This window comes from Podarcis liolepis (genome assembly GCF_965112155.1).
Source record: "Podarcis liolepis genome assembly, chromosome: 8".
Taxonomy (NCBI): Eukaryota; Metazoa; Chordata; class Lepidosauria; order Squamata; family Lacertidae; genus Podarcis; species Podarcis liolepis.
The window spans coordinates 88,958,294-88,974,377 of NC_139560.1; the positions used below are offsets into that span (position 1 = coordinate 88,958,294).

Below are 16,084 nucleotides of genomic sequence, written 5' to 3' on the forward strand. Positions count from 1 at the left end.
CACTTGGGCAAAAAAAATGAGAGGCACAAATACAAGATGGGGGACACCTGGCTTGAGAGCAGTACATGTGAAAAGGATCTAGGAGTCTTGGTTGACCACCAACTTGACATGAGCCAACAGTGTGACGTGGCAGCTAAAAAAGCCAATGCAATTCTGGGCTGCATCAATAGGAGTATAGCATCTAGATCAAGGGAAGTAATAGTGCCACTGTATTCTGCTCTGGTCAAACCTCACCTGGAGTATTGTGTCCAGTTCTGGGCACCACAGTTCAAGAAGGACACTGACAAACTGGAACGTGTCCAGAGGAGGGCAACCAAAATGGTCAAAGGCCTGGAAACGATGCCTTATGAGGAACGGCTAAGGGAGCTGGGCATGTTTAGCCTGGAGAAGAGGAGGTGAAGGGGTGATATGATAGCCATGTTCAAATATATAAAAGGATGTCATATAGAGGAGGGAGAAAGGTTGTTTTCTGCTGCTCCAGAGAAGCGGACATGGAGCAATGGATCCAAACTACAAGAAAGAAGATTCCACCTAAACATTAGGAAGAACTTCCTGACAGTAAGAGCTGTTTGACAGTGGAATTTGCTGCCAAGGAGTGTGGTGGAGTCTCCTACTTTGGAGGTCTTTAAGCAGAGGCTTGACAACCATATGTCAGGAGTGCTCTGATGGTGTTTCCTGCTTGGCAGGGGGTTGGACTCGATGGCCCTTGTGGTCTCTTCCAACTCTATGATTCTATGATTCTTCCTGGTTTCTAATTCTGCCTGTAAGCTTTGCCATCTCTACGTCGTTCATCAGTTTTGTCTGCCCCTCTTCTTTGGTGGGGGTTGTAGACCCTTAGGATCATCTAGTCCAACCCCCTGCAAAACCCAGTCAGTCGCAGCCAAAGCAGCATGGCTGCATGAGTGCCGGATGGATTCCTGTATAAACTAAGCCAAAATCCCTTATTTGGCTGCTGATCCCTTATTTTTGAGGCTGCTGGTCCCTTATTTTCAAATCTGTAAGTTGTCAGCTATGACAGGTGCTGTATCCTGAAGGGGCCTCACTCCCGTCAGCAATTGTGCTGCAGCATCCTGCACCAAAAGTAGCCTCTGGGTCAAGTGTGAGGGAAGCCCCACACAGAGTGCCTTGCAGTAATCCAGCCCTGAAGTAACCAGCGCATGAACTTTGGCAATCAGTGCTGTCAGCCGTGACAGCTGAGTGAAACCTCCATGTGAAGAGCAAGTCGACCTCTAGGAAAACAAGAAGGTGGGGAAGTTGCTTGGCAGGGCACGTCCTATTTACACCCTCTTCAATTGGATCCAGGTGGACTTCAGAACTGAGTCACTAAGGCAGGCCCTATATTTTTAATAAAAGCCCTCAGAATTGATTATCTATGTAAGAATCAAGGAACTGACTTCAGTTTCTACTCAAAAGCATTTACAGATAGCGCCATGAGGCAAACTCAGATGATGAACCATTTCCCAAACTGACCTTATAACGCAAAATATAGCCAAGAGATGCTTTGTTCAAGTGCATATTTATCATGAGAATTAGAACAGTGGCCCTTCAATGCCTCATTACTATCCTAGGCTAATTTACTGAGCAAAACAAACAATGTCGCTCTCAGCTCTTGCTAGCAGAGCTCATAAAGTGAAAGAGCACCAGCCGTTGTAACACAAAAATAGACCTCTTAGAAAACCAAACTGCCGAAATTACTGCAGTAAACTGGTCATTATCAGTAAATTGGTACGGGCAAACACAATCCTGAATTCATATTTAAACACCTCTCCCAACAGGTTATGAAAAACCTGTACTTTAATGGATAATAATGTGAGAAGCTCAATGCTATAGAAATTGTCATTTTCAAAAAGTTGACTGTTTAGTTTTACAAGTAACAACATACTCTGTTTTATATTAGAGTTCATCTACAAAAAAACAAGAATGTATTCATGTATTAATTGAAAAGGTTTACGTGCTACTTTTCAGAACAATAATCTCACACAGCAGTTTAACAAGATTTAAAATACAACAATAAACAACTCTGATTCTGATGACAAATAAATGTAGGACTAAAATGAGCCTTGGCCACAAGGCCCAACTATTCTAGCCCAACGATCAACCTTATATTTTAATCACAGACTCATAGAACTGTAGAGTTGGAAGGGATTCCCCTACAATGCAGGGATCTAAAAAGAGCCCAATGCACAGCAAAGCACGAAGACAATCCTAAAGAGGTGTCTATAGAGCTTGTTTAAAGACGTCAGCTTGCCTCATTTAGCCTAGAATTAAGTTCCACCAATTGAGAGGGGGCACCACAGAAAAGGCCCTGCTCTTTGTACCTATAGCTGACTAGCTTTCACCAACAACTGAGAAGCATATCATCACAGCATTTCTTATGGTGCCAGTGTGGGGTAGTGGTTAGAGGGATGGACTAGGAAAACCCAGTTTTAAATCTCCACTCCACCATGAAGCTCATTTGGTGACCTTGTGGCTGGGGGTAAAATGTTCACAAAACCTTGAGATCCTTGAAGGGAAGGCAGGATATAAACGTAATAATAAATAAACAACTTTTCTTGGTCTTGCAACCTACACTAAATACAAAGCAACATGCAAACAAAATTCTTGATACTATGAATAGAGGTTTCCAGAACAAGTTTTTCTGAACAACACTGTATGATCAAGATGCTGTAAACAATAAAACGAATAAACCTGCGTGGCTGCTTACCACTATGGATCTAAACGGGGCGGGGAGGCAAGTTGTACACAAACAAATGGAATCTGAGCAAAAATCTCAAGGCAAGCTTCTAGGGTTTAAAGGGGTAAAAAATGACAATTTCAAAGAAGATTTACTTATTTCACACCTCAGAACCAATACGATGTTCAATTGGGTTCTCTGGTGATTGTTTCATGCCACAACATTTTGTCTAACAAGCATAAGGCGATCCAGCTGTTCAATGCGAGAGGTAACTGTGACAATGCAGTAAGCGAGAAACAGTGGGAGCCTCCTAAACAAACGCAGAGCGAACCTTTCAAGTGGTATGAAAAGGTGGGAAAAGATGGAGGTTCCTACCTGCCTGCTGAGTACCAGCAGAGTGATGAAGAAAATGAAGAGGGACACCGAGCCCATTGTCTTGAGATCTTTCAGTATCCCTGGTCTGTGAAAGCAAATGCGTAAGTAGAATTGGCAGGAAAACAAAAATGCTATTCATATTCTGAGCCTGTTCACCTTCCTTTGAGTTGCTGCAATGGAGGACCAGATTATACTATGAAATACATTTCTTGCACTATAAGACTTCAGGCTGCTTTCTGATGTGAGCAAATGTATGAGAAGGGTTCAATGAAAGTAAGTCAAGTTTTCTCTCTGACTGACTAGTTTCCAACATATTTTGGGATCTCCCCCTTGCCATTAGCTTTATTGCAGCAAGATTCCAGACAACACATACATCTGCTGTAAAGAGGAACTATATAGGATACGAGGAACAATTTACGCTCTAGTAGGGTCAGACCAGGTGCACAAAGCTTTCAGACTGTTATTTGTTCCCATGCCCCTTTTCATAAAGAGATCAGATAACTAGAGTTATGATCTTCATTTTTATTTATTTATTTCATTTATGAATCACATTTCCTTTGAAGAAATTTGTATTGAGAGAATGAAATTTTGGTCACGGTAAAGAAAATTAAATACCTCATTTGTGGAACATATTAGTTTCCTATGAATAATGCCACAGTAATTGCACATATAATCACTAATGCTAGAGAACATTATCTCTTGCTAGCCTGACAAACCTGGAGACAGAGTTTCCATATTTAATGGGTCAATTCTGCAATCCTGAAAATTAACGCGTGCCCTGCTTGTTATTGCCCCTGCCTGCTTGGCGATATTTGCATTATTTTTATATTGTCATGCTACTTATAAAACCTAAACCAAACAGCTGAACTGAACGCAATTGTTTTTTCCTCCCTCCTCCAGGAAGCAGGGGCCAAACTAGGTTTTAAAGGGAGACAGAGCTGCCACTGCTGAGCCCATGTGTGACGTGACATCGCCATACTGTGGATCTCCACACCCCACATAACCAGCAGGCTAACACAGGGCTTGTCCACACGTCTGCTGGTCCCCCTGCTTTCCCATGGGGAAACCTGCTCTTTAGAGCTCCGGTAGAGAAAACATCCATTGGGTTTTCCACGGAGTGATGTCTGATCCAATTCAGCACTGTTGTTGGCATCCATCTGTCTCATGAAGCAATGGAGTGCATCTCCAGGGGTGAAGTCAAACCGCTGAAGGATCACAGTGCCTGCTGTGGCAGCAGAAACCGGCACCTTGTAACTTCTGCCTCCTGCGTTCTTTTTGCTCTGGTAGCAGTACTGAAGTGACCTCCCCACACTCACTGGACAGTGTATATGGAGGTCATGAGCTGCCAAGAGAACAAGACCCACCTCTCAGCTTCACTGATGTGGTCCAAAGGAAAGCAGGGCAATACGTTTGACACCAGCTTGGCTGATGGAATTACCAGGAGGCACACAAGGCACCATCCAACTCCATTCTGGATTTGTGTGGAATTCACTCCTTAGCCTTTTCTTTTCCCAAAGACATCCCACAAGGCAGTGGAGGTATAGAATCAGTTTTCCTTCTCCCAGGTGGACTCCCTTCCCAGCTTGACAAGCCCCACCTGCCCCATCAGTGCTAAAGAGCAGGTTTCCCCGGGGAAAGCTCCAGGGCAAAAGGGAAACGGCTTGGATCCGTGCATAGAAAGCACAGGAGAAGCAGAAAACCTCTCGGCCCTGTGATTTCTAGGCACAGGACAATCAGGAGTGTGGATGAGCCTACAAAGTATGTTGATGTCATGCCACATTTGTTCGACTACTACACATTACCAGAGGAGGAGCACACTGCAGGCAGCTCTGTGGCTCTAACAAAACCTAGTTTGATCCTAAGCAGCTCCTTCCCTGAGGCTCAGATTCGCTGGCCTACCTTTTCAGAGGGGCCATTGTATAGAGGGATTTGCTGTAGTTGTCCAGCACAGAGCCATGTGTGTGCAGAAGAATGACATTATAGGCCACCAGAGCAAGCAGCATGATTGCCATTTTCAGCTCATGATTTATCCGGAGGAAAACAGAACAGGAAATCAGGCCCAGGATGCAGCTATAGATGAAGTACTGGAAAAGGAAAGCAAATATTTGGGTTTAGTTTGCAGCTAAGGCCTAGTTCTCACTAATCTGTGGTTGGGTTGTGCCCTCAAGTAGAAAATAAATAAAAATAAATTCACACATACAGTGTGTGTGTCAGGGTGAAGAATCCAAGTCTTCTCCATGACAAGTGAGTTTTCCATGCACAAGAGCCTATTTTCACATGCTCCATGAGATCGGAGGGGACATTATCACAATGGTTTCTGTGGTTTCATCTCATGCCACTGTGGTGACATTTAAAACGCTGGAACCACACAATCAATTCCCCAGGTCCATCCTGCATAACTGTTGTACTTGCTTCCCAACCAGGAGACAACTGGATGAGAAGGACCTACACAATAGCCCCTCCCTCTTGGTTCAGGACAGTGGAGGTTGCTCCATTAAGGCCAACAGGGCGGTGCCCCCCCCCCCACGCTCAACCTGCCCCCACATTTACAACCAACCAAAGGCTGGCACTGCCTGCTGGTTTCCTGCTCCTTAGTCTCCTTAATTGAAGAACCTGAAGGAGCATGGACGTTCATGCAAATGTAGTTAGGACTGGACTAAAAGACTCCAATCCTATGTACACTCACTTGGGAGTTTGTCCCAGTGAACCCAGCAGAACTTCTTTCCCCAAGGCCCTTTGCTAGAATGTCTAACAGCTCCTAGGAAGGTGTGACATTTCCTTGGAATGGAAACCTTTGCATAGCAGTAGCAACTATGGAGGGAACGTTAAGAGGTGCCTCCAAAGTGGACCTTAGTCTTTCTGGCTCTATTGACGGTACCGGAACAAGCTTATACAAATAAGAAATATAATATGAACTTACTGGAAGGAAAAAATAGTTGTTTTGCATATATGAGAGGATATGACTGCTTGCATTCAGAGAACTTGCATTTGATGTATTTAGCATGGAGAGGAATTCAAGCACACCATCATCGTCCAAGAAAAACTAGAACAAACATGAAATCTCTTAGGATCTGGAAAAACGAGACATGAACCTACCACCTTTAGAGGCAAAAGGGACAATAATTCATCTTCAAACAGCCTTTAATGCCCCCCTGGGGGTGGGACAACAACTACCTCAGTCTATCTTGCTTTGGCCCAGGACTATGAACCTTCAGGTTCTGGAGACCTGAAATGTGCAACAGTGCTTAGCAAGAAAGATTTGTTGTATCTGACGAGGTGGGTGGTAGTCTATAAAAGCTGATACCATAATAAATTTATAGTCTTTAAGGTGCCGCAGAACTCTTGTTGGTTTTTATGCAACGAGAGTGACACGGTACCCCTCTGGAAATTGTCAAAGGTACAGCAGACTAGTTAAGGTCAAGATCATTGACCTAGCAACCATATACCCACTTTGCCACCCAGGCTATGGTCCACAGTTCTCAAATCTCCCTTGCTGGTCTAGTTCCTTCTTCCCAATGGTGTATAGACCCTTGCAAGTTTTTTCTCTAGGGCTATTTCACCCGCAGGGACGCGGGTGGCGCTGTGGGTAAAACCTCAGTGCCTAGGACTTGCCGATCACATGGTCGGCAGTTCGAATCCCCGCGGTGGGGTGAGCTCCTGTCTTTCGGTCCCAGCTGCTGCCCACCTAGCAGTTCGAAAGCACCCCCAAGTGCAAGTAGATAAATAGGTAGCGCTTTATAGCGGGAAGATAACGGCGTTTCCGTGCGCTGCGCTGGTCTGGCTCACCAGAGCAGCTTCGTTACGCTGGCCACATGACCCGGAAGTGTCTTCAGACAGCGCTGGCTCCTGGCCTCTTAAGTAAGATGAGTGCGCAACCCCAGAGTCGGACCTTTAAGATTTTTCTCTAGGCCTATTTCTTCCTCAGTGCCTCCTTTCTTCAACTCCTTTGTTTCCTCAGACACTGGCTTTGCCCCATTTCTTTATTTATATTAGCTCTATTCAGGTGATCTGACCCCAAAGTTGCATCAATCCACAAGTGGAGCTCTGTCAACAAGCCAGCCCCAGCACCGGACTCTTTGGTAAGCCCTGGCCCCACTGCAAACATCTGCACAGAGAGGGCTCTGCATGTACAGCTCTTTCCTTGCAGATGTTATCACCGTATGTGTGGACACCAGGGGCAAGGCTAACCAGAGTGTGCAACTTTGGGGGCAGGTTGAGTCAACCCCAAACCCGAGTGAAACCGCTGCATGTAACAAGCATCACAGAAACACGCCAGAAAGATAGAAAAATAGCAATGGAAACAAAATCCCGTTCAACTTACCATATTGAATACAGCCATTGTTAATATTATAGCTGTTGTTATCAAAGTGAGCAGGATACGTGGCCAGGGGTGGTTTGCGATGACTCTGGAGGACTTCAAGATCCACCTCAGTGAGGCCGAGACTTTCTTGTTGCACTGCTGTACACAGAATACAGGAAAATGCATCTCTGTGAATAATCTGTTTCCTCCACGTTAGCTTCAAACAAGAATTCTCACAATTTTAAACGGCAAGAACATGCAGGCGATGCCCAGAGAGCAGATGAGGAGAGGGTCTCAAGCATTGCTCAAACACATTGATGAATTGTTCTTGAGTGGATTAAAATGTGCACTGAATTGCAACTATTTCCATATTGGAGCTGTAAGGTAGGAAATGACTGGCTAACCACAACAGTAGATAAAATGGGAATTAAGCGCAAAGGTCACTGATCAACTGAGTCTTATGTAGGATCAGGGGATCAGACAGTTCTTATTTCATTTTTGGGCAAATGCAGAGACTCCAGAGTAGCTAGCAAGTGTAGCATAATTTTAAAATTCGCAGTATATTAAAGAAAGGATCCAGACACGTTAAAAACCCATTAGCAATACTAAACATTAATAGCAGAATGATAAACGCAGTATTAAAAACCATTCGACTCACAGAGCCCTAAAGCCAAGCAGCATGAAAAGTTATTTCATTTGCCTTGTAAGGACTACAATAAATCTAACCAGGCAGACCTCTCTGGGAAGAGTCTGACATCATAAAAAAATTAAACCCTAAAAGCTTTCAGTACTACAAAAGTCCCCACTATCAACATCTCAGTCTTGAGCACTTTTATTTCAGATACATGTGAACGGATTCTATAAAAACATTTAAAACTGAAGTTACCATAACTGCTTTCCACTTTCACATAAGTAAAACTCAGCTACAATTAAATTAAAAAACTGCTAAAATAAACTACAATTATTATGACATGATCAGCCCAGAAGGAGCATCAGCCATTTATCCATAACCTACTTCATTTTATTCTCTCTCAGTTTCTGCTTAGATTACTTGCCATGAACACACATTGCAAAATTCCCATGGGGGACATTTCTCTCCATCCCTTTAACTTTTATTTAAAAAGCAACGAACTAAAGGCAACTGAACATGTGACAGAGGGCCTATCCACCCTTCGGCTTCTTCCACGTTTTCTTCCGTTTGTCACAGGGCACATGAGTAGCACCACAAGTTTTGTCCGGGTCCTTCTGCCACACCTTGTTGTTGTTTAGTTGTGTCCAACTCTTCGTGACCCCCTGGACCAGAGCACGCCAGGCACTTCTGTCTTCCACTGCCTCCCACAGTTTGGTCAGACTCATGCTGGTAGCTTCAAGAACACTGTCCCACCATCTCATCCTCTGTCGTCCCCTTCTCCTTGTGCCCTCCATCTTTCCCAACACCAGGGTCTTTTCCAGGGAGTCTTCTCTTCTCATGAGGTGGCCAAAGTCTTGGAGCCTCACCTTCAGGATCTGTCCTTCCAGTGAGCACTCAGGGCTGGTTTCCTTCAGAATGGAGAGGTTTGATCTTCTTGCAGTCCATGGGACTCTCAAGAGTCTCCTCCAGCACAATAATTCAAAAGCATCAATTATTCGGCGATCAGCCTTCTTTATGGTCCAGCTCTCACTTCCATACATCACTCCTGGGAAAACCATAGCTTTAACTATATGGACCTTTGTTGGCAAGGTGATGTCTCTGCTTTTTAAGATGCTGTCTAGGTTTGCCATTGCTTTTCTCCCAAGAAGCAGGCCTCTTTTAATTTCGTGGGTGCTGTCACCATCTGCAGTGATCATGGAGCCCAAGAAAGTAAATCTCTCACTGCCTCAATTACTTCCCCTTCTATTTGCCAGGAGGTGATGGGCCCAGTGGCCATGAGCTTCGTTTTTTTTATGTTGAGCTTCAGACCATATTTTGCACTCTCCTCTTTCACCCTCAATAAAAGGTTCTTTAATTTCTCCTCACTTTCTGCCATCAAGGTTGTGTCATCTGCATATCTGAGGTTGTTGATATTTCTTCCGGCAATCTTAATTCCGGCTTGGGATTCATCCAGCCCAGCCTTTCGCATGATGAATTCTGCATATAAGTTAAATAAGCAGGGAGACAATATACAGCCTTGCCGTACTCCTTTCCCAATTTTGAACCAATCAGTTGTTCCATATCCAGTTCTAACTGTAGCTTCTTGTCCCACGTAGAGATTTCTCAGGAGACAGATGAGGTGATCAGGCACTCCCATTTCTTTAAGAACTTGCCATAGTTTTCTGTGGTCGACACAGTCAAAGGCTTTTGCATAGTCAATGAAGCAGAAGTAGATGTCTTTCTGGAACTCTCTAGCTTTCTCCATAATCCAGCGCATGTTTGCAATTTGGTCTCTGGTTCCTCTGCCTCTTCTAAATCCAGCCTGCACTTCTGGGAGTTCTCGGTCCACATACTGCTTGAGCCTTCCTTGTAGAATTTTAAGCATAACCTTGCCAGCATGTGAAATGAGTACAATTATGCAGTAGTTGGAGCATTCTTTGGCACTGCCCTTCTTTGGAATTGGGGTGTAGACTGATCTTCTCCAGTCCTCTGGCCACTGCTGAGTTTTCCAAACTTGCTGGCATATTGAGTGTAGCACCTTAACAGCATCATCTTTTAAAATTTTGAATAGTTCAGCTGGAATACCATCACTTCCACTGGCCTTGTTATTTGCAGTGCTCTCTAAGGCCCATTTGGCTTCACTCTCCAGGATGTCTTGCTCTCCAGGATGTCTGGCTCAGGATGTCTGCCACACCTTACACTGAACTATTTCAAGGGTGCATCCCTGAAAATGTTTGATATTCCACCCAACAATGCTCCACATTGTTAAGACATTGAAAAGCGTATGAAATAAATCTCTGCCTTCGGTAGCATGGCTGCTTTAACAACATACCCTAAATGTCTACATACCAGTTTTATTACACTAACACCACTTACCTAACCACTTTCATGGAACCTTTTATCAGCATTGATAAAAGTTACTTTTAACCAAAAAAGTTTATGTTTGAAGAGAGCTGCACCACTCAATAAAGGTACTGCATTAAGAAAGGGGGGGGGGGGGTGATCTTTGTGCCTTTCACTAGAATGAATGCTTTATTTTTTCCAGGTTCCTCCTGTTCTTTTATTTGGCATTACTTGGACAAGGAACAGCTCTGACCTGAAAACTATCTGTACATTTCCATCTCAACAGATCCATCTTGGCATCCATCTGCTAAGTAACAATCAGGGACACATCAGGTCACATACCCTTTTTGCTTTTTTCTTCCTATACATCAAAAACCAAGTCGCTTTGGAAAAACTGTCCAGCTAGTAAGACAGCTTCATTTAACAGAAAACACAATGGGCGAGAAATAAATTGCTTGCAGTCTTGACAACAGTGAGTGATGTGAACTCTAGAAATCACCACAGGTTGGTAAGTAAAAGTAAATTAACTCCAGGGAAGAAAGTCCTCAGCGATCTGTTTCCTTACCCAAGCTACGAAGAAGGATATTATGCTGAAGGAACTTTTCTTTATAAGGTGGTCTTCAATAATGTTGAGATATTATGGCCTCATTACTGGAATTGAGGTTCTAAGAAAAGCAACATGCTCCCAGCACCTACTGAGCTATTCAGCAAAACAGATAAAAAGAATTACTGAAAGCAAAAGACAGGCAGCTGCAAAGGAGACTGGAATTAATATAAAAAATGCCAGGCCTCCCTTAAAATATCTCCTTTTTGTAATACTGTAATATGATGATGACTGTACAGGAAGGAAATGTGTATGTTCCTTAGAGGGAGGAACACAAAACACCTTTGCAGTAATGTAATTACCTCTTTAGAGAAAGAAAACAATCAAAAGCCATCCTTTCATTCTGAGCACAACTTTTGTCTTAAGGCACTTTTTGTCTAGCACAGTTTGAGAGCAGCCTTCGCTGCAGCACCTCCATAATGGCTTCATTTGATCTGATTTTGTCTTTTCTCTTTCTCATTTGTTCCTGGGTACTCTTTACCTACTTGTGGTGCAAGTGCACTCCACAAGGGACAAATCCATCCATTTGCATTTGCAAGTAGGTGCACTGACTTGCCAGCTTCAAGCTCCAAACAGATGCACAAAAGTGCAAGTAAAATGCTTGAGAGCAGGCTAGGATATAATGCCACTAACAATGAGGGACGTTGCCCTAGTTGTCCAAAGTCCCAAAGTCTCAAATCCCTACTAAACCCCCAGTCAGGTTCTTCTTCCTAGCTGAGATGCAGGCTTCTTCAGCTGCTCTCTTCTTCTGAAACATTTGGGGGAAACAGGAGACAAAGTATGTTACTGCAATGTAGTCAGCACCCGGTGATACCTATATCTGGTCAGTGTTAGCTGGATTCCCTGCAACTGCAGGACAATCTCATTTTCCTCTTGCTGGGATAAGTAACAAAGAACATCATTCAGAGCCTGGATCTCCTTAAAGTAGTTTCTTCATTTTGATTCATTGTCCTGAGAACACTGACCCAAAGTTTTGATAAGCCGAGTTACCAGTGGTGGTGGTTGTGCTGCAATGGAACTCCTGGGGTCAGGATCCGGTAGAACAAGTTCTGTGTTCCCATAGAGACTTTAGACTTCTTTTTCTCAGTGCATAACTATATGTGGCCTTAACTGTGTAGTTCTGGCCTTGAGTACAATTTCTACGCACGCTTAGGGCCCAGCCATGTTTCCCCTTAAATCCAGAACTCTTCGTGCCATTTTCAATTTGGTCCAGGGCTGGGTGTTCCCACTTGTGATTTTTGCCTTGGATTTTACTTGGGAAAGACCCCCAAAACCCAGTGTTTTTCCCTTCATTCTTCGTATAACCAATAGTCTGCTTTTCGTGTTGTCTTCACCTTCAGCTCCCCCCACCCGTGGCAGAGAGTCAGAGAATCAGAAAACCAGAGAATCAAACCATCATTTGACATATGCAAAAGGAGCTGCGACCCTTCCAATACCTATTAATTAACACTTATTTTTAAAGACAGAAAATAAAGCTGTGATTGGAATCATCACAACAAATCAAAGAAAACGAGCAGGAACACACATTTTGCACATGTATCATTTGACCACAGTTTTTATTAGCGCTAAACAGGAAAGAGTAATAAAAAATTAAGCACTCAGAGAAAACTGGAAGTGCACTGCAACCAGAGAAATTATCCTGTAGGTCATGGGGGGGGGGGGAGAAGGAAAGGAGGGAAGAGCAGATTGCCCCAAACACAGCTCCCAGGAAAGCGTGCTTATTCCCCTTCAAGATCTATTTTAGGATTAGAAGAGGGACAAATATTTCTTCCAGTTTTCTGTAGACTAATGTTTGCCCTGATTCAGCAGGAAACAGCGCGTTTTCCTAGGAAAGGCAATGGGACAAGAAAAAACCCTACTGGACCCGTGATAATAGATAGATACAAAAGGCTAGAAATCACAGGACTGTGTGGGTGGGCCCTTACTGTCCTGAGTGAAGACTCAAGCTGTATTAGGGGCCTCCTAGTTGCAACTTGCCCTGTAAACAAGTCCCCTTACCCTTCCATGCTATAATCCCAAACTGAACTGGAGGCCCCGTGCTGTTTGTGTGGGGGTAGAAACCTGCACTCCAGAGCAAAACTGTGCAGTTTGGTCCTGAAACAGCATCCCCTCCATCCCACACAGTAAACTGTTCAGTTTCAAGAGCCACTTGTGACCTGAGATGTGCGGGGTTTAGAACCTTTTATCTCAGGATGTTGTATATTAGTTTAAATTCTTGATTGGTTACACATTTTTTTTGGGGGGGGGGACTTAATTAAAAATTATTCATGCTTGTCAGCAAAGGTCATTGGCTATGACAGGTCAGACAAGCTACAATGAAAGTCTCTCAGTTTTTCATCTCCAGTAAAGGTCAGTACATAGCAATGCCTATATGAAAAAGCTTCAGCATTTCATATCATTGAGAAAAGTGTTAAGCAAATTAACTCCAAGAAAGGAAGTTCTCAAAAGGTTTATTTTTCACCCAGAAAACTAACAGGAAGGGAAAGTAACCTTGGCTGTATTGTATGGGTGTTAAGGCCTCATTGCTTATGCAGAACGAATTGTGTTGCTAGGGCATTCTCTTAATACCTACCAAAAGCTGTCCAGCAAAACAGATAAAAAGAATGAAGGAGAGCACAAGGAAGGCAGCTCCAAAGGAGATCCCAAGGACAGACTTTCTACAAGACAGGAAGAAAGGCCTGTTAGAGAAACCAATGTACAAATAAAAGACACAGAAGGAATTCTGGTTGATGGATTGTTCAAGCACGTTTGCAGTCACTTAATGTGACTGCAACAGCCATGTGGGTCTGCCTCCTTTGAAAATTGCTTAAAAGGAAAAAAGAAAATGCATCATATATTATTGTATCTTAAAGAATAGGCAGAATGAATTCAGTCTTGATTGGTCTACTTTGGTTGTATTGAAATCCCAATGGTACATTCTGGTATGTTTTAAATTTTCAAAACAAGAGTGAATACTAAGGAATGGATCTTTTAACAATTGTAGGTTAGATTAGTTTTAGGTATAAGTAATCTAAATGAATATTTGCACTTGTTGAGGAACTAAGAAGTGGCTTGCTGAATAACAACAACTTTTATATTCCTGCTCTTTTCATCTTTCTTTGTTTTTGATTGCAAGCTGATTTGCATGGGCATTTGCCCAGAAAAGCAAGCTAAAAATTATATCTACCATCGATCTCCATTTGGCCACAGATGGGAGTCAGAATGCTGGAGGCCCACCACTAACCCCTCCTGCAAACTTTCCTATTAGAGTACCCATGTGGATTCTGACATGGACTATGATCTATCCAACATGGAAGCAGCAAGGACGTTTACTCCTTCCAGGCAACACCTCTCATTCCATGTGGCAGCAATCTTTCCTGGAAGCCCTTTTGCCAAAACAAACATGCTTTAAGACTAGATGTGCTTATGTACTGGGTTTGGAGAAACGCAATGTACCTTCTCAAGGCTGCTGTCGTTTTCTTTTTTACATGGGTAGGAACGAAAAAGATCTGAGGGGCCAATGCTAGTGTATTGCACAGGGACTCCCAAAATTGGAGCTAGCTAAGCAGTCCAGCATTCTTTGCAAGAATCCCAGAAACAAGGAGGTATTAAGTAGGCTACTACAAACTAGTCTGTCATTAACCAATGGCACCTTCTGTCTATCCCTGTTTTTAAGATTTCAATATATGTATGGGAAAGATGTTCATTGACAGATTCCTGCAGGGAGCTAATTTTTATCTTCAAGAGCTTTGACTTGAGTTTGATAATTTCAGTATCTTTCACTCTGTGGGGTTGGGTGTTCTTTTTTTTTGTACATTCATGAAGCTTTCAACAGATTTCAGTCAGTGCAGAGGCTTGGACTGCATAAGAGCTTCATTGTTAAAACATCTTTTGAATATAAAAATCCATGGCAGCCCTCCCTTTTCTTTTACCAGGTGCAGGAGAAAGAAAGCCCTTATAAACACGAGTGGGTTTTCTGAACTTATTCTTTCTTTCTTTCTTTCTTTCTTTCTTTCTTTCTTTCTTTTTTGTCAATTGCTTCCTGACAATCGATGGTACAAGTGGTTTGTTTTTTTGGAAATTCAAGTGTACTGTACATACTGTTCTACTGCTCCCATCCCAATATTCTGAAAGTTTCCTATTTATAAATGCATGAAATTCAACAGCGGTTTGAATTGCACAAGACTTTTGAGCAGTTTTGTATGACTTGAACTGCTCCCACCCAGAGGCTCTTTCCCAGAAACCAGTCATTTGTCTGTGTGTCACAACACAGTGTCCCATCCCAGTCCCATCCAGATATGCTGCAGCAATACCAGTGTTGGAAGGCCAGCTCTGTAGCTCTGTCCCAATGGGCACTGATGGGTCAGAAAGATGTAGGAGGGCAAAACCAGCCAGAAATAGAAGCAGAATTACAGCCAGTCCCTTATTGCATTTGGGCTTAATGGCACAACCTTCCCAGAACAGAACTGAAAAGGGTGACAACAACATGAATGGAGATAAACAAAGAGCTGTGCAAATTTCTTACTTACTTGGGTAGTACTAGGATCTGCACAAGAAAAATGCAGAAGAATATAAGACAAGCACAGGTCACATAGTACTTGAACGCAGGAAGCGTTGTTGCTCTATACTAAAACAAAATTAGAAAGAGATTACAAAAAAACCTAATATAATTTTAAAACAGTTGGTAAAATTAACTCAGTTACTAGAACACAGGCTTATGCTTCCTGAGCTGACCATTAACTCAAAGACTTTAAAGAAAAGAACTGGAAAAAATCACGGAGTGCAGGTTTATCAGCTGCTCTTAGCTATAGCAGCTAAACAGACCCTCCATGTGCCATGGTGATGCACCTCTGCCGTGGCAGAGGGACCAATTATGGGAAATGGGTCTTGCTTTCATGCCCAGCTGATAGGCTTCCTGGAAGCATCTCTTTGGTCAGGGGGCACGAAACTAGATGGACTCTTGGACTGATCCATCACAGATTTTATATTGTTATATTGTACCTCTTCAATGGTTTTCCAGAAAGAAAACAGCAAGAGGAGGCACTGCCACTAACAGTTGTGCCTCTCCTGACCATTTATTTAAAAAATGTTTTACATAAACAAGGGGCTCAAAAACTGTGACTATTTGGGGTACGTAACTATAATTATAGGGACGCGGGTGGCACTGTGGGTTAAACCACAGAGCCTAGGGCTTGGCAA

The 16,084-nt window shown here is 43.1% G+C and overlaps 1 protein-coding gene across 4 annotated transcripts in view; it reads right to left on the bottom strand.

Annotated features, from left to right (window-relative positions):
* The window catches only part of ADCY2 (adenylate cyclase 2), a 122,837-nt gene that overhangs the window by 27,947 nt on the left and 78,806 nt on the right, over nt 1–16,084 (bottom strand). For all 4 annotated transcript variants that reach the window (XM_083519084.1, XM_083519083.1, XM_083519085.1 and 1 more), the window contains 6 exons: nt 15,415–15,512; nt 13,479–13,563; nt 7,371–7,508; nt 5,970–6,092; nt 4,949–5,133; nt 3,050–3,134 (listed from right to left, as the gene is read on the bottom strand). In XM_083519084.1, coding sequence (XP_083375210.1) covers nt 3,050–3,134; nt 4,949–5,133; nt 5,970–6,092; nt 7,371–7,508; nt 13,479–13,563; nt 15,415–15,512 — 714 coding nt within the window. The remainder of the gene's footprint in view (nt 1–3,049; nt 3,135–4,948; nt 5,134–5,969; nt 6,093–7,370; nt 7,509–13,478; nt 13,564–15,414; nt 15,513–16,084) is intronic.